Source organism: Eschrichtius robustus, chromosome 13 (genome assembly GCF_028021215.1).
Source record: "Eschrichtius robustus isolate mEscRob2 chromosome 13, mEscRob2.pri, whole genome shotgun sequence".
NCBI classification, from domain to species: domain Eukaryota; kingdom Metazoa; phylum Chordata; class Mammalia; order Artiodactyla; family Eschrichtiidae; genus Eschrichtius; species Eschrichtius robustus.
The window spans coordinates 99,480,770-99,498,570 of record NC_090836.1 but is presented as its reverse complement, the minus strand read 5'-3'; the positions used below and the strand labels follow the sequence as shown (position 1 = coordinate 99,498,570).

The 17,801-nt window shown below is 45.5% G+C and overlaps 3 protein-coding genes across 4 annotated transcripts; 1 reads left to right on the top strand and 2 right to left on the bottom strand.

Annotated features, from left to right (window-relative positions):
* Window position 1: 1 nt before the first annotated feature.
* On the bottom strand, window positions 2–2,325 carry LOC137775866 (retinitis pigmentosa 1-like 1 protein). Its single transcript, XM_068561984.1, has 2 exons — window positions 408–2,325; window positions 2–33 (listed from the first exon to the last, which is right to left on the bottom strand). Exons 1-2 carry the CDS (start codon window positions 2,323–2,325, stop codon window positions 2–4), a joined length of 1,950 nt encoding a protein of 649 aa, XP_068418085.1.
* A 116-nt stretch (window positions 2,326–2,441) lies between these two features.
* Window positions 2,442–5,867, bottom strand: LOC137775864 (uncharacterized protein C22orf46-like). The gene is given in 3 exon segments (XM_068561982.1): window positions 2,442–2,462; window positions 2,518–3,063; window positions 5,652–5,867. Coding segments are annotated over 3 exon segments (783 nt in total).
* Window positions 5,868–10,062: 4,195 nt separating this feature from the next.
* Window positions 10,063–17,290, top strand: SNU13 (small nuclear ribonucleoprotein 13). 2 transcript variants are annotated; one of them, XM_068561052.1, is made up of 3 exons: window positions 10,063–10,177; window positions 15,273–15,393; window positions 16,077–17,290. In XM_068561052.1, the coding sequence occupies exons 1-3, from the start codon at window positions 10,175–10,177 to the stop codon at window positions 16,337–16,339; spliced, it is 387 nt and encodes a 128-aa protein (XP_068417153.1). In that variant the 5' UTR covers window positions 10,063–10,174; the 3' UTR covers window positions 16,340–17,290. The 2 variants fall into 2 exon arrangements, with proteins under 2 accessions (XP_068417153.1, XP_068417154.1); XM_068561053.1 differs by lacking the exon at window positions 10,063–10,177 and adding an exon at window positions 13,498–13,586.
* Window positions 17,291–17,801: the final 511 nt, after the last annotated feature.

Below are 17,801 nucleotides of genomic sequence, written 5' to 3'. Positions count from 1 at the left end.
CTCAGGACAGGGAGCAGAGGCCACAGCCTGTTCCTGGTCCATGGCCCCATATCCAGAGCCAGTGAGGGCTGGGGGCCCCTCACCCCCAGAACAGTCAACTCGGAGATTGCCTTTAGCAGCATCCTTTCCTCTGACTTGGCCCTTGTTTCTTCCCCTTAGTACTCGAAGACTTCCAGCATCCTCAGCTCTGCACTTTCTCTGGCTCCCTACATCCTGGATTTCTGCAGCATCCTCATCTTCACCCTTATTCTGGCTTCCTTGCCCTTGTATCTGGATCTCTCCATCGATTTCACTCCTTAACTCTCCCTGAAAATCTCCCCCAGGAGCCTGGGTCTCTTTATCATCATCACCTGTGGTCCCTCTCAGGTTTCTCTTCTCTTGGATTTGAAATTCTGCGCCATTCTCACCTCCAATCTGTTCCTGGTTCTTCCACTCTGATGTACAGACATTTCCATTAATCTTACTTTTTAACAGTCTTTGCTTCCCTCCCCTAAGTCTCTGGATCTTTCTACCATCCTCACTTCCAAACTCTCTCTGGCTTTTCTTCTCCAGTGTTGGATTTTCTGCATCATTCATTCCTCTAGTCTGCTCCCAGTTCCTTCTCCCTGGTGAGTGGCTCTCTCCAATTTCACCATCTAACTGTCCCTCATTCTGTCTCTCAGGTCTCTGGGTCTCTGTACCATCCTCACCTCCAGCTTCTCTCTGGGGTCTCTTCTCTGGTGCCTGAATTTCTGTTTCATTCTCACCTCCCATCTGCTCCTGGTTCTTCCCATCTGACAAATGAGTCTTTTCATCAGTGTCACCTCTTAACTGACTCTGGTTTTCTTCCCCAGGTGCCCAGGTCTCTGTACCATTCTCAGCTCCAGCTTCTCTCTGGTTTCTCTTCTCTGGAGCTGGAATTTCTGCACCATTCTCACCTCCCATCTGCTCCTCTTTCTTCCATTCTGCTGAATGAGTTTCTACATCAATTTTAATAGCTAATTCTCCCCAATTCTCTGCCTCAGATGCCTGGGTATTTGCACCGTCCTTGCCTCTAATGTGTTCCTGATTTTTCCACTTCGGTATGTGAATCCTTCCATTAATTTCACTATTTAACTGATGCTGGTTTTCTTCCACAAGTTCCTGAGTCTCTTTACCATGTTCACCTTTAACGCCTCTCAGGTTTCTCTTCCCTGTTGCCTGGATGTCTGTACTATTCTCACCAACAAACTGCTCCTGCTTCCTCCTTCCTGGTAGATGGGTCTCTACATGAGTTACACCTCTTAAGTGTCTCTGGTTCTCTGCCTTGGGTGCCAGGATATTTGTACCGTCTTCATCTCCGTTCTTTCTCTGGTCTCTCTTCTCCAGTGCCTGAATTTCTGCTCTGTGTTCACCTCCAATCTGGTCCTGATTCCCCCAACATGGTATCTTGAATTCTCTGCCAATTGCACTTGCTACTGGTTTCTGGTCTCCCCAAAATCGTGCCTGGATCACCACCCAATCCTCCTCTCTTATCTCCCTGAGGTTCTTCCTTCTAGATATCTGGCTTTCCCCAGCATCCTCACCTGTTTTCAGGCCTTGATTTCCCCACCCCACTTGAAGTTCATGTCTTAGTTGTTTCTGGATCTCTACCCTAAATACTTGGACCTTCCCAGCTTTCTCACTTCCGTTTTGATCCTGCATCTCCCACCCTGGTGTCTGGATCTCTGTAACATTCTCACTTTGAACGCATTCCTGTTTTCCCCACCCCAGGGCTTGGGTCTCTAGGCCATCCTCTTTTTTCACTTCCCCCAAGTTCTCCCTCCCAGATATCTGGATTTGCACAGCATTCTCACCTCCAACCTGGCCCTTTCTTCTCCTCTCTTCTGCCTGAATTTCTATACTAGTATCACCTTTAATCTGGTCTTGTTTTCCCCACCCTGGCAGCTGGGTGTCCCCACCATTCTCAGTTCCAGTCTGGCCCTGCTTCCTCAACCCTTGGGCCTGGGTCTCTCCTTCATCCTCTCCTCTGGCTTCTTTCTTATTCTTCTCAAAAGACTGGGTCTCTATAGCATCCTTATTCCTACTCCTATCCTGGGTCTCCCACGTTGGCGTTTGGGTCTCTGCATCAGTTTTACATCTTAACTGTTCCTGTTTCTCTCCTCTTCGTGCCTGGGTTTCAGGAAGATTCTCACCTCCAGCATCCCTCTGATTTCTCTTCTGTAGTTTCTGACTTTCAGCTCTATTCTCAACTCCCACCTGGTCTTGATTCTCCCACCATGGTGTCAAGATCTCTCCAACAGCTTTACTTATTACTAGTCTCTGTCTTCCCCACTCCAGGACCTTAGGCTCTGCCTTGTCCTCCATCCCAAAGTTTATTGGGAGTTGCCTTCCAGATGCCTGAATTTCCCAAGCATCCTCTCCTCTGCTCTCTCTCTGGTTCACCCACCCTGGAGCCTGGGTCTCTCTACTATCCTCTCTGCCTAGTGTCCGGTTTTCCCTCCCTGGTGCCCAGGCCTCTCGTGGGCAGCGCCAGGACTTCCAGATGGGCATTCCCACTTGTTGGTTGGAAGGAACAGGTAGGAACTCTCTGGAACAGAACTGCAACCTCTGGGCTGATGGGAGGTTTGGGAGAGAGGCCATGGAGGTGGGGTGGCATCTCATGCTGACAATATGCTCCAGTGGTACCAGTTCTTCCGGGGAGTGGACCAACAGCTGCTCCATCCTTTGGCACATGTCCAGGGCAGGGGGCAGTGGCTTGCAAATCAGGTGAGTCTGGTCATCACTACGACACCAGGGTACCTGCCACGCTTCCCAAGAACTGTCCTGAGGTAGCATACAGGTGCTTGAAAAGGAGGTGGTGCAAAAGATGTGTTCCAAAGGTGTGGAGGCATCCCAAGGTAAACCTTGACCTGGGTGCTGACAAGAAAGCAGAGACTGGGTCCATGAATCCTGGAGGCTCCTCCAGTGTTCCCCTCTCTTATTTTGGGCCCGTTGTTGGGCATCCAGGCCCCTGAACTTGCCAGGACTGAAGAAGAATTCAGGGGTCAGCCCGAAACAAGTGTCATGTCTCATGGAGGGCACTGCCCACTCCTGCGGTGGCACCTGTAGGTGAGAACAGAGAAGCAAAATCTTTGCATTCACATTATCTCATCTAATCCTCAGATCAGGATTGTAATCCCCATTATCCAGGTGAGGATGCTGGGGCTCAGGAATGGGGAGTCAGTTCTCTTAGGGAAAACAGTATTCATTCAAGAAAGAAAGATAAAGAGTTTACTCCAGGCCAGGCACTGTTCTAGGTGCTGGCGGTACCAGCATGAACAAAACAGACAAAGTCTTTGTTGGGAGCTGTCTTTTAGACATGGAAGACACAATAACTAAGTATACAACATAATGTTAGGTGTTGAAAAGTGTTTTGTTGGGGTTTTTTTGTTTTTTTTTTTTTTGGCCACGCTGCATGGCATGAGGGATCTTAGTTCCCCGACCAGGGATCAGACCCATGCCCCCTGCAGTGGAAGTGTGGAGTCTTAATCACTGGACTGTCAGGGAAGTGCCCTTGAAAAGTGTTCTAATGGAAATAAAAGCAGAGTGGGAATGGGGTTAGCTCCTTTAGACATATTGGTCAGAGGAGGCCTCTCAGAGGAGGTGACATTTGAATGGAGACGTGAATGAAGCAAGGGACAAACCAAGTGACATCTGAGGAAAGAGCATTGTAGGCAGAGGAGACATTAGTGCAAAGGCCCTGAGGATGGAACTGGGTTATTTGTATAAGAACAGCTAGGAGGCCTGTGTGGCCAGAATGGAATGAGTGAGTGATGAAGAGAGAGCTAGGAGATGAGGTCAGAGAGGAATGCAGGGCAGATTATTCTGAGCCTCGGAGCTGTGGTTAGGAGTTGGATTTTATTCTGAGTTTGACTAGAAGTGTATCCATCAGAGCCATTGCAGAGTCTTGAGTGGCAAAGTCCTGTGATCTGTTTTTTTTTTAAAGTTTGTTCTTCCTCATGAGCATAATGTTAGGCTTAAGCCAGGTGCAAAAAAAAACTTACTGTATGATCCCATACAGACAAAACTAGTCTATGCTATTAGAAATCAGCACAGTTGTGTCTGCAAGCTTCTGGGCTGCTGGTAGTGGTCTGTTTCTTTTTTTTTTTTAAAGATTTTCTTATTTTTTTTAAATTTTTATTGTTATTTATTTATTTTTGGCTGTGTTGGGTCTTTGTTGCTGCGTGCAGGCTTTCTCTAGTTGCGGCGAGCGGGGGCTATTCTTCATTGCAGTGGCTTCTCTTGTCGTGGAGCACAGGATCTAGGCGTGCGGGCTTCAGTAGTTGTGGCATGTGGGCTCAGTAGTTGTGGCTCGCAGGCTCTAGAGCGCAGGCTCCGTAGTTGTGGCGCACGGGCTTCATTGCTCCGTGGCATGTGGGATCTTCCCGGACCAGGGCTCGAACCCGTGTCCCCTGCCTTGGCAGGCAGATTCTTTTTTTTTTTTTTTTTTAATAAATTTATTTATTTATTTATTTATTTTTGGCTGTGTTGGGTCTTCGTTTCTGTGCGAGGGTTTTCTCCAGTTGCGGCGAGCGGGGGCCACTCTTCACCGCAGTGCACAGGCCTCTCACTGTCGCGGCCTCTCGTGTTGCGGAGCACAGGCTCCAGATGCGCAGGCTCAGTAGTTGTGGCTCACGGGCTTAGTTGCTCCGCGGCATGTGGGATCTTCCCAGACCAGGGCTCGAACCCGTGTCCCCTGCATTGGCAGGCAGATTCTCAACCACTGCGCCACCAGGGAAGCCCTGGCAGGCAGATTCTTAACCACTGCGCCACCAGGGAAGTCCAGTGGTCTGTTTCTTAATCAAGTGCTGCACCTGGATGTGTTCAGTTTGCAAAAATTCATTGATCTATACACTTATAATCTGTGTATGTATATTCCCTTGGATTAACATTTTTTTAAATATAAATTTATTTATTTATTTTTGGCTGCGTTGGGTCTTCGTTGCTGCATGCAGGCTTTCTCTAGTTGCATCGAGTGGGGGCTACTCTTTGTTGCAGTGTGTGGGCTTCTCATTGTCATGGCTTCTCTTGTTGCGGACCACGGGCTCTAGGCGCACAGGCTTCAGTGGTTGCAGCACGCGGGCTCAGTAGTTGTGGCTCGCGGGCTCTGGAGTGCAGGCTCAGTAGTTGTGGTGCATAGGCTCAGTTGCTCCACGGCATGTGGGATCTTCCCGGACCAGGGTTCGAACCCGTGTCCCCTGCATTGGCAGGCAGATTCTTAACGACTGTGCCACCAGGGAAGTCTGGATTAACATTTTTAAAAAGAGAAAGAAGAAGTTCATTCTGTTGGCTGCGTGGAGCACTGACGATGGTTGGGTGAGAGAGAAGGCAGGAACCAGGCAGAAGGCAGTACCTACAGTCCAGGTGAGCCCTGAGGGTGGCTTTGCCCAGGAGGGTGAGGTGAAGTTTTAAGAAGTGATCAGATTCGAGATATGGGTTGCAAGTAGAGCCCATAGGACTTGCAGGTGGATTGATCATGAGGAGTGAGGGAGAGAGAAGTCCAGGGTGACCGCTGGGTTTGGGGCAAGATAATGCTCTTCCTGACCAGTCTGAGTTCATCTCTGATACACAGGGCATAGAACAGGGTCCTTATAACAAATAACTGAGACAATCATGGTGTTGAGGGAAAGAGGTGTGTGGGATCCCCTCACCTTGATGACCTTCCTCATGCTGGAGTGGGTCCTGGTGACCTGGTGTCACTAGTGCTGGACCTGCCGGATCAGAAGGAGGCAGAGGACAAGCAGGTTGCCGCAGTACCAAGGGTCCCTGCAGCTGCGATCCTCGGAGAGCAGGCCCCGCACTGGCTCCCACTCAGGGCCCTGGAATGGCCCCACCACGGCACAGGTGCCCAGGAGGGGCAGCAGCATGACACAGCTTAGGTCAGGCAGGTGGTGTTCAGGAGTTGTAGGGCAGGACTGGTGTGGCCGACCCAGCCACTTCAGGGCGGGGTAGCCCCTGCCTCATAGCACCCTCGTCACTAAGGCCACCTCACAAAGGCTCCTGATGCTGCAGCCTCAGCTCCAGCTGCTGCACCTGGCACCAGAGCTGGATAACAGGCCCTCAGTACAGGTGAGGACAACATCAGGGAACTGCCCAAAAGGAACTAAGAGGAAGAAGAATTTGTTTTAAACATCCTGACCTCTGGAATGGAGAGATTAAGTTCCCCCGTGTATGATGGAGGGATGGAAACTGCAGTCTGCTTGATTTCTTTCTTCCTGTTCGATACTTTCATCCATTTGTCCATCAGCCTATCCAATATCAAACATTTAATGAACACTGTATTGAATGTGTGTTCTTGTTTAACCACCCAGCATATCCTGATTTTTTGTTGGGGGATTACTTTCCCATCCCAGGATCACTGTTTGTAGGAGTATAAATCCTACCCTGGAGACTTTCACCCAAAGGTTATATTCAAAATATTGAATTACAGAGCAGGCAGTGTCATCAGCCAATCAGAATGGGCCACGCCTTAACCCTTTAATACCTGGGTTGTAAGTGGCCCCTGGGGTCCCGGTAGAAGGGCATCACCTATTTACCAACCAGTTGGGAAGTATTTCTCTATTTTAAGAACCCAGGGACTTCCCTGGTGGCGTAGTGGTTAAGAATCTGACTGCCAGTGCAGGGCACACAGGTTCGAGCCCTGGGCCGGGAAGATCCACATGCCGCGGAGCAAATAAGCCTGCGTGCCACAACTACTGAGCCCGCATGCCACAACTACTGAAGCCCGCGTGCCTAGAGCCCGTGCTCTGCAACAAGAGAAACCACCACAGGGAGCAGCATGTCCACTGCAACGAACAGTAGCCCCCGCTCACCGCAACTAGAGAAAGCCCATGCGCAGCAACAAAGACCCAGTGCAGCCAAAAATAAATAAATAAAATAAATAAATTTTTTTAAAAAAGAACCCAATATACCACACAATGTATCTTGGTTAAATGTTACCCCAGCTTATACCTGATACTCTTTCACAGGCCCAGAACAGCCAAGGAGTGGAGGTGTGACCTAAGTTTGGCTAATTGGGCTTTCTCTTCCACGGCTCTATCAAGGTAGGGATAGGAAGCTGGTAAAAAAAAAAAAAAAAAGCAGCCCATGGCAGCTAGAAACTGGCCCAGCTCTATCAGTTAGGCCTGATGTTGCTAGGAGCTGGCCTGACACTCATAGCTGAGCCTTGGTGTTCTCCTGTTGAACATAAAATACTTCATAGAGTGTCAGCATCAGACAAAACCACTCTAACTGTGATAATCGAGACAAAAACAAGACCACTCTTTAGTCATGTATGAACACAGACAAAAGCATGAACATTGTCAAAACCACAAAAATAACCAAACATCTCACTATCCTGGCTAATATCTATTTTGTTACCAATTATAGCTTTAGCCTCACTTCATTCCTTCCACCTTGTAGATAAGATTTATTAGGATGCCCAATCATAGAATTACTCACACTTTCTGATAGTGCGTAATCCAGAGCAAACCCCATTTCCTTGAACCCTCCTGAAATCATTTGACACAAGCCCAAATCCTATAGTAAATCCAAACACCCTCTTACTGAGAAGTGCCACAGTTCCCCATGGTATGTGTTCTCCCTTGTTGCAATGAGTAATAACACTGTAGAGGTGTGTTCCTGGTGGTCTTTAACTAAATTTAGGACAGTGGCGTAAGATTTTATGTCTGGTCTTGCTCTCACAACCAGCTCCCCTTGAACCTCCAGGCTCCACTGCAGAGTCTTTTCCCAGATTCCTTTTTGCTTGCTTGCCACCAAAGATCCCTAAGTGAAAGAAGAACTTCCTTTGGATCAGGCACAGTGCCAAAAGATAGATATCCAAAGTGTCCAAGGCATCTACCAGCCCTGCTCTCATAAAGCTCTCAGTATGGTTGGAAAGGCAAACATTGAATAAAGACAGAGTTGACGAGGGCTACAAAGGGCAAGTACAGGGGGCTTGTGGGTGCATCCAGCAGGGGTAATTACTTGGTCTGGATGATCAGGGAGGCTTCACTGAAGAGGTGATGAACACTAAGCAGAACAGTGGAGCACATCACATCACTCCCAAAAGAGGGTGATGGATGGGCTTGGGGAGATTGGGGTGAGCTCAGGGTAGAAAAAGAAGGTGGGTGGGGCTGTAACATGCGGGTGGGGGTGGGTACTGGTGGGGAGAAGCCTAGTAAGTCATGGCAAGGATTTAGCATTTTAAGCACAGAACTGTGGTAAAAGACAAATTTCTAAGACAAATTGATTCTGAGCATATGTTAACATTTATCAACTAACTAGCAAGGGAAATAGCAAGATACAAGAGGGTGGGCTAGTTCTGTGAGAACATGGAAACTGAGTTATTATATAGTTGGGAAACAATTAATTAGGTAGAGTGTACAGTCTCATTACTCATGGTCATAAAAACATCAAGCCCCTATCAGTCATTACTAGGAGATCTGGGATATAATGGTCCAAGATGCCAGGTAGGCCAAATAACAACCAGACATTATTATAAAGGATATCAAAAAAGCAAATGATAATGACACATCTATGACTGTAAACTGGAATAATAAGGTTTCATTCTCCCACAGTGGTAGCTGATAGGTCCAATTAATATGGAAATATGAAACAGGATCTGAGAAAGATGAGGAGCAGGGTTCTACTCTTTTTCTAAAATATCTATTTATTTATGTATTTGGCTGTGCCAGGTCTTAGTTGCGGCATGCAGGATCTTCGTTGTGGCATGCAGGACTGTAGTTGCAGCTTAGTTGCTGCACGCGGGATGTGGGATCTTTTTTTAGTTGCGGCATGCCAACTCTTAATTGCAGCAGGTGGGATCTAGTTCCCTGACTAGGGATCGAACCCGGGCCCCCTGCATTGGGAGTGTGGAGTCTTAGCCACTGGACCACCAGGGAAGTCCCCACAGGTTCTACTCTTAAACAGGAGCCATAGTGGGAATTTCTTAATTTGGAGACAAAATTTATTTTTTGACAAGTTATAGATATGCATGGATGAAGTTTGATGGGGGAATTTTTCATGTAATAAATGTTCAGTCCTGGAGCCACTTCAAACCTATCTGGCTGGGTTTTCAAGCAGAGCAACCAGATGTGGTGGAAGTAACCCAAGCCGATAGCCAAAAATCCCAGGGTCCAGTTCTGGCTCTGCCACTGCCTCATTCTGTGACTGTGGACAAGCAGCTTCCCCTCTCTGGGCCTCAGTATCTGTAAAATGAAGGGGTTGCACTGCGTGATTCCTAAGGGTCCTGCTAGGTCTCTACTTCTAGGTTTCCAAAGGAAATAACTGGAACTGGCCCACTATGGTCTAGTTTTAGCTAGATCCAAATGGTCCCAAGAGGGAATTCCCAGGCAGTCCAGTGCTTAGGACTCTGCACTTTCACTGCCGAGGCAATCCCTGGTTGGGGAACTAAGATCCTGTAAGCCGAGCGGCGTGGCCAAAACAACAACAGCAACAACAACAAAATGGTCCCAAGATATGCCTGGCATCATGCGAAGAGAGATGAGTAAGGGCCATAAGAATCCAGGAGGACCTCTTGGAAGTGGTGAGGCATGAGCCTAGCCTTAAAAAATGGAGATTTGGAGCAGCATAGGGAAAAAAGCACCATGCTAAGCCAGAAGAAATTGGGTGTCCTAGACATCTCCAAACTCAACCTGACAAACTCAACCCCCATCCTCAAACCTGCTGTTCTTCTTGAATTCCCTACTCAATGGATTCCATTTCTGGTGGACTCCACCCGCACCAGAAAATTTAACAAAGACATCTGAATATGAAGGAAAACATTTAGGATTACCTATCATTATCTCCATACCATTCCTTTACCAGTGTAGAGTCAAAAAGATGATTTTAAAAGCACAAAAATGTGCTAAAAGATAAACTAGCAATGGAATGAAGACACCCTTGAAAATCTTTGTTTTGGTGTGTTATTTTTTGAATGTTTAACTCACTGTTTCGGCCAATAATTTATGGTAGTATAACAGCAAAAACAGCAAAATACGGTCCCTCGCCCAAAACTGGCGTCATTCCCCGCTGGTGCCTTTAAGGGGCGTGACCCCTCTGGTGACGCCACTTCCGCTTCCTGCCGCACGCTGCCCTTTCCGCTTCTACCCTGCGACTTGCCTCGTCGGTGCGTGCTGCAGCTCTGACGTCGTCTGTGCTCTTTGAAGAGTGACGATACCACGGAACCGGAGCCATGGTGAGTGCGTGCTCCTGGCTGAAGGGCTGGGAAGTGGGAGACGGGGTTCCGTTCTCTCACTAGCTTGTCGGGGGCTTAGAACGGGCGCCGTCTCGTCCGCCCGGCTCGGGCGGCCGCGTAGCGCCAAGCACTGTCTTCTCTCCCGGCCCGAGGTTAGAAGTCTAGAGGCCTCAGGGTCTCAGGTGCTGTGCTGGGGCTTCTTTCCGCATTTTGTGCTCCTGGCCGAAAGCCTCCCGTGAGCAGAGGGGGCATGGCCCAACCTGGGAGAAAGAGACAAACCCACGTAGGAGAGAGTCGAAAGCTGGATGGATGGGGAAACTTGGCTCCATCGGTTTTCTTTTTCTTTTGGGGGGATCGCTAGAGTATGGGGTGGAGCCCTGGATTTGGATCAGCCCTCCCCTACCCCGCTTTCCCCATTGCTGATGTTCAGGAGAGGGAGCTCTCCATGGGTCTGCGCGCCTAGTGCCTGCCGCGAGTTACACGTGCCAGGGATTAAAGTGGCCTTTGGCGTTTGGGGGCTGTGCGGAACGTGGAGTGAACCCCAGCCTGGAATGCAGGAAAGACTCTTCCTGCGAGGCGGTAGCCTCTGAAATCAGAAGTGCTGGTAGCAGCACGTGCGGCTCCTCTAAAACTCTTCTTGGTGGTCTCCAACTTTTTAGTCAGATCTTGTGGCCTGGTAGCTAGTTTTGGTTGGCACTTAGTAAGGAGGGAAGAGTTTACAAAACACTGATTTCCGTAATGAGGTTTAATCCTTTTAACGGATTTTGGATCCCAGCGGGTTATCTCCCCGACTGCCCGCCCCGCCCCCATTTTGAAGCTAGTACGTGGCTGAGCCTAGAATTTCAATCTTCTAAACCAGTGCTCATCTTTCGCAGTGCCGTGGAAAGTTTTGGAATCGGTTGGTATCAGTTTAAATGCATTTAATAGACCTAACGCTTGGTATGGAGAGAGTGAGCATGCATTATTTGTTGTTAAATCAAAACCTTGCAGGATTTGGCTGTCTGGTGTATGGGGAAATCAAACGCATCAAGCTACGGGTTACAGTTGCCTAGCAGTAAGATTTCATTCATTCATTCATTCAGTTAGCCCTTGGAAAAAATAAAAGGTGAATAAATACACACTAAGCAAATTTCAGTTGCTATTTATAAGGTGGTTTGGTTTTAAAGTTGAGTGGAATTTTTGTTGTTGACTTTTATTAAACCAATAAAGTGACTCTTCTTTGATCGTCTTGGATCTCCTGAAGTCTCCCCTTTTGTGCATTTTATGTTTATTAAGAGTTGAGAATCCTAATGTCCAGAGATGGGCTATTGGAAACTGCAATAAAAATATCTGGCATTTTAAAAAGTATATTTATGAGGAGTGATAGGAATAAAAGTGTTGCTGGAACATTTATTGTTTAAGAGGAGGGTGAAATTATTGATGAGCATTAGATTTTGACAGACATAGGTTGTGATTTCTCAGATAGCCACCAAAAGAATACAGATAAATAACTCCAAATCACTAGAGGGGAAAATAGTGGGGAGAAAAAACTCAAAGGAAGGAAAGAGGGAAAAGGAAACCGAACAGGTGGGACAAATAGAAGGCACAAAAGAAGGGAGATTTGGACCTAATATATCAATACATAAATAAATATAGGAAGGGACTAAATGCTTCAGTTAAAAGACAGGTTGAAGTAAAAAGAATGGGAAAAAAAATCAGTAAGATAGTGTCTAAAAAATAAGGTACAAGTAAAGTGAAAATGACATAATTACAAGAAGAAATAGACAAATATGCAATTATATAGCATTTAATTGATCGTGAAGCCAAAACATCAGTGCGGAAATAGAAGATTTGAACAGCACTATGAATAAACTTGATCTAGTGGTCGTAGTGAAACCAGTGAATACTTTACCCATCAATTATAGAAGACACTTCTCAAGCAGAGAACATTTATGAAAATTGGCCACCTACTGGGTCATAAAGCAAGTTAAACAAATCTTAAAAGACTGATAATAATATAGACCATGGTCTCCCAACCAAAATACAAATGACTTAGAAACAAAGTGTTTGGAAAGAAGATATAAAGAACTCGTGGGTCAAATTGAAAATATATAAGGGAAATTTGAAAACAACTGAACAATAATGAAAATACCAAATATGAGAGTATGTAGGGTACAAATGAAGAACTGGAACCTAAAATGCTGGGTGAGGGAGAAATAACATGAAAAGTCCCTTCTGGTGAGATTAATCAAGAAAATAGCAAAAAGTTATAAATAAGGAGTAACAAACTTGCAGGAGACATAATTTGCAAACATTGAAAAGAAAGGATATTATGAACAATATGATATCTATATAGAAATTTAGATGAAATGAACAAATACCTGAAAAAATAGAATCAAAACCAATTCAAGTAGAAATAGGACGGCTGAATAATAGTAAAGAAACTAAGTTAATATACTGTATGTTAATTATAACTCAAGAAAAACTAAAGTTTGACATGAAAAAACTTTACACCTACTTTAAAAAATAGCTTTATTGAGATAATTTGCATACCATAAAGTTCCACTCTAAAAGTGTATAACTCAATGGTGATCATTTTTATAATGTACAGAAATATCAAATAATGGTGTTGTGTTTTGCACCTGGAACTAACACAGTATTGTGGTCAATTATACATTAATTTTAAAAAACAAAACCAAAACAAGGTGGTAGTAGAAAAAAAGTGTATAACTCAGTGGGTTTTCTTATATTTACAGAATTGTGCAACCATCATAAGAAAATCTTAAAATTGGTTTTATCTCAGGAGTGTAAAAGTGGTTTACCATTAGAAAAACTTTAAAAATAAAGGAGAAAAGTCTAATTCATCCAACTCAGTACAAAAAACATGACAGAATTCAACATCAACTTATTTATAACAGAAGAAATTCTTAGTATACTACTAAGAGTGAATTTTCTTAAGCTGAATAGAGTGAATTTTCTTAAGCTGAAATATCTTAAGAGTAAGTCTAAAAGATATTAAAACTTTTGGAGAAATTACACAGCTTTATTTAAAAGCACTAAAGGTAGATATATATGTTTAAATGGGTTGACAGAGTCTGTATCCTAAAGGTGTCTTACCCTAATCGGGATTACTTCAAATCTACAAATCAGTCCCAGCAGGCTTTTTTTGTACACCTTGAAAAAGCTGATTCTAGAATGTATGAAGAGAGCAAATAATTAGAGGTCTCCTCCAGCCCTTGCCTAATTCCTCACCACCCTGGGACCATGACAAATTCACCCAGTGCGATGTGTTGGTATCAGGGAACAGGCATCTTCGTGCAATCAGGTTATTGACGCCACTTCCCCTGACGTCACTTCCTGCTCTTCTGGGGGTGGGTCATTTCTTTGTCCTTGCGGCATCAGGCTGGAGACCGCCGAGGCGGACTCAATGGTGAGTGTTCCCACTGGGCCATCACCCATGGGTCACCACCTAGAACCGCGGTGCCGCGGCTACGTGCCGCGGTCCAGCCTCCAAACCCAGGGTTAGACGGCACCGCTGCGGGCGAACTGCTCGGTGCTCAGGAATGGTAACGTGGGCTGCACCCGGGTTGTGTCTATAATAAAATATATGCTTGTAAAAAGAATCACAGGGAAAACAAATGAGAAATTAATAAAAATGGTTAAAGTCGAGAGGTGAAGATGGGGTAGAAGGAATGGAATAGGGCAGGCACCACCCAGTTTGTTCCCTACGTGTGTTATTTTGAAACGGATCCATTGAGGTAGCATTTTATCCATAGGTATTTCAGTATGTGACTATAAAATAAGGATTTTCAACAACTGCAATGCCACTACAATACCCCAAAATTTAATAATTCTTTAATATCAAATATCTAGTATTAGAATCAAAGGCTGGGACTTCCCTGGTGATCCAGTGGTTAAGACTCCACAGCTTCCACTGCAGGGGGCGTGGGTTCGATCCCTGGTCGGGGAACTAAGATCCCGAATGCCCTGCGGTGCGGCCAAAAAAAAAAAGAATCAAAGGCTGGATCAGATTTTTTCTTAGCTCTCCGCCCTTCCCCGCCCACCCCAGGACGGCTTGATCACAGATGTTTTGTTAAGAGGGGCAGTGGTCACATGGTATTTTTTGTGATGTTGGTAGCTATTAAAATCAATGTCTGTATCCATTAATTTGGATTAAATTAGTATGGATTGCAAGTTGGCGCTATTTAATTGTATCATTCTTTCTTTATTAGGTGGAATACAGGAGAAACTTATCCTCTGCTATTTGGTTACCTAGTAACACAGTCTGTATAGGAAAGGCAGGATAAATGCTCCACAGTTTACCTTTACCAGTTTTCAAAACTGACTGTAGAACCATGTAGATGTTTTATATATTTTGAAGAATTTTTTAAAAAAGCAAACTAAATACGAAGGAGCCCTAATTGTATATCAAATTGATAACCACAGGAAAAAAATAATTTGAGTAACTTTTGAATATAATACTCTGGACGGCTTAGGCAGATATATTCTAAGAATAAAAAGAAATGTTGACCTTGGTGGGTTTATAGTTGGTGGAGGTAGTATTGCTATAGCAATTCTGAAACAATTTTATATGTATTGTAGGGTAGAATAAATGAAAAAATATTTTGATGTTTTAGAAACCGGGATTCTTACTGAAAACAGAAGAAGATTCAAATATTGAAGGGAATAGAGGGAACTTTGTGCTAGTTTCTATAAATTATACCTTAGTTTAGATTTAGTAAATTCAGGGTGGAATATTGAAATCCAAATTTAGAGATTACCCCATGTGACTGAAATGGGTACTGAGCCATGGAAGCCTGTAATAATCCATTTGCAATAATTTTAGCAAGCATTAGGCTAAAGAGGCAAAAATACATAAGCTTTAGTATATATTATTGGATTATGTAATTACTATTTTTTTTTCTTGAGCCTAATATTTTCATTTTTCTAAGTTGAGAGTGGGCAGGGCAGTGTCAAATTAAATGTGTGTGTTTGGGGGAGGGCGGAGCAGGGAAGCTGACCACTGTCTCTCTCAATTGTTGATTGAAGTATTTTGTGACTTGTCTGGAACAACTTCTAGTTCAGTTTGACTCATGCTTTGATTCCCCCCCCATAGACTGAGGCTGATGTAAATCCGAAGGCCTACCCTCTTGCAGATGCCCACCTCACCAAGAAACTATTGGACCTCGTTCAGCAGTCATGTAACTACAAGCAGCTTCGAAAAGGAGCCAATGAGGGTAAGGCAACCAGAGAGTGCTCCAGGAGGAGTGCTAAAGGCACTGTCCCTGTGTGGGGTCTCTGGACTAGATTTCCAGTATGGAAAGAGGGCTGGATGCTCTTGATTAGGCCCAACATGAGGACCTAAGAGCAGCAGAGTGTGGTCCGTGGGCTAGCACTGGGTCACAGAGATAAGCAATCAGGAATAAGCATTTGAACAATGCTGTGGTGCATTGAACTTGCTCGGTGAGTTGCATGTGGTATGAGCTTTCCAGAAGTATAGATCGTGGCAGATTGGGATGGTAAGACCCTGATCCTTGATCACAGAGTTTGAGAAGTGCTGCATTGCACTGCTTCGTGCTGGTGGAGGTTGTGTGAAAGCTTTTCGAGTCAACCAGGCAAGGGGTGGTGGTGACTTGGATGAGTGTGGTAGCAGAGGACAGGAAAGAAGGGCTCTGATTTAGGATGTGTTTGGACAGAATTGATGGGTTTGATGTAGGGTTTGAGAAAGGCATTGGGGATAAGTAATTGGTGCTTGGCTCCCTATCACTTCCCAAGGCCACTATGGGGCACAGAATTGCTTAGTCCTGGAAGTTTTGCCCAGTTTTCTTGCACCTGTTTCTTTTCCTTGGAAATTGCTTTGTTGTTGCTTCCCTGCCCCAACCCCACATCACCTATTGGCCTCATGTTCTTCCCTCTACAGCCACCAAAACCCTCAACAGAGGCATCTCTGAGTTCATTGTGATGGCTGCAGACGCCGAGCCCCTGGAGATCATCCTGCACCTCCCACTGCTGTGTGAGGACAAGAATGTGCCCTACGTGTTTGTGCGCTCCAAGCAGGCCCTGGGGCGAGCCTGTGGGGTCTCCAGGCCTGTCATCGCCTGTTCTGTCACCATCAAAGAAGGCTCACAACTGAAGCAGCAGATCCAATCCATCCAACAGTCCATTGAAAGGCTCTTAGTCTAAACAGGTGGCCTCTGCCACACTCCCTGCTGCTAACTCCTACCCCAGGGGTTATGTATCGTTTGTCTGTTAGCATATAGTATTTCCAGCTACCTTCTATTGTTATAAAATATTGTAGTGCTTAATTTGGTTTTTGTATTTTTGTATTGTTTTTGTCTTGTTTTTAGGTTGTCATTTCCTCCCCAGCCTCTCCTGTAATCTCCACTTCCACTCTCTCTCTGCCATCTTATCCTCCCTTTTGGAAAATGCATGTCCAGAACAGGTGGAAGCAGGGTGGTTGACACCATTCAAAGGCAGGGAAGAGCCAAGGTAGAGATTTGGTTCCAGCTTTCAGGTGCCAACTTCCTACTGTGCGGGGCATGATGGAAGTAAACACTGTCCACTTTGTATCCCTTGTGCCCAGCATACAGGATTGTGTTTGAATAATCAAGGGGTTTCCTTTGCTCTCTAGGGCATTATGTATCATTTGGGGAGGAAGCATGTATTCTGTGAGGTTGTTGGGTGTATGTCCCAAGAGTCAGTTTCTGATGTACCCCTGCTGTTTGCTTTTGGTAATATATTTCCCCCCAACTCCCACCTATGCCTCTGAGGGTGGCAGGGCAGCAACATACCAAAGAGATATGCTGCAAAATTCCAGAGGCGCCTTGGTGAGTGAGACATGGGACAGTTGACCTAGGTCTTGAAGGTGTGGCAAGAGGTTCTGGAATGGAGGATTCTGGGCCAGTCATGGAGAACTGGGAGCTACAGCAGAGATGATGGAATTCAAGGGAACATCCTTGCTTTGGTGAATGGAGATTTCTTCAGTAGACACTTGGTACCAGCTCTGAGAGCCCTTACCCCTGCCTGTTTCCTGCCATGATGTGGGTCAGATGTATGTATTCTCTGTCACAGCAGAAGGACAGTGCTAATGTGTCATTCTTGTGAGCATCCTAATAAAGAACACATATATTCGTACTCCAGTTTAAAGAAAGTGTGATTCTTGTTAGGAGTCCAGCTAATACTTGAATGAAGCATTAGAATGGTTACTAGTTTCTTGAACTTTTCACCAAGAAGGTGTGGAAAAGCCATTACCTCCACCAGATGGTTTCTGGTAGTTCAGAATGTCTTGTTCGTTCATTGCGGTGTTGCTGTCACTCTAGAGCAGTATTTCTCAACCTCAGCTGCCCTGTATGTTGTAGTGTTTAACAGCCTCCCTGGCCTTTACCCACTAGATGTCACTAGCAACCTTCCCCCTCTCCCCAGACATTGCCAAATGTTCCCTGGTGGCAAAGTCACACCTGGTTGAGAATCATTGTTGCAGGACTAGGGCTCCTAGTAGTCCTCCACACATGCTAGAGGGTGGGGGAGATTGGTATTGCTGACTGAAGCTGCTGCCACCTCACCTGCCTCATTACTTTCTATCTTAAAGTACCACGAGAGCCTGATACCTCCTCCACCTTGAGAAATTGTCTTCCAAAGTACAAAC

What these genes read in the sequence shown, in the direction of transcription:
- LOC137775866 (XM_068561984.1), bottom strand. Translation starts at nt 2,325, where the DNA reads ATGGAGGACAAGGCAGAGCCTAAGGTCCTGGAGTGGGGAAGACAGAGA. An exon ending in GAACCAGGAACAGATTGGAG is followed by an intron (nt 34 to 407) that starts GTGAGAATGGCG and finishes GCCATGGACCAG; the next exon opens with GAACAGGCTGTGGCCTCTGC.
- SNU13 (XM_068561052.1), top strand. An exon ending in TCGAAAAGGAGCCAATGAGG is followed by an intron (nt 15,394 to 16,076) that starts GTAAGGCAACCA and finishes TTCCCTCTACAG; the next exon opens with CCACCAAAACCCTCAACAGA.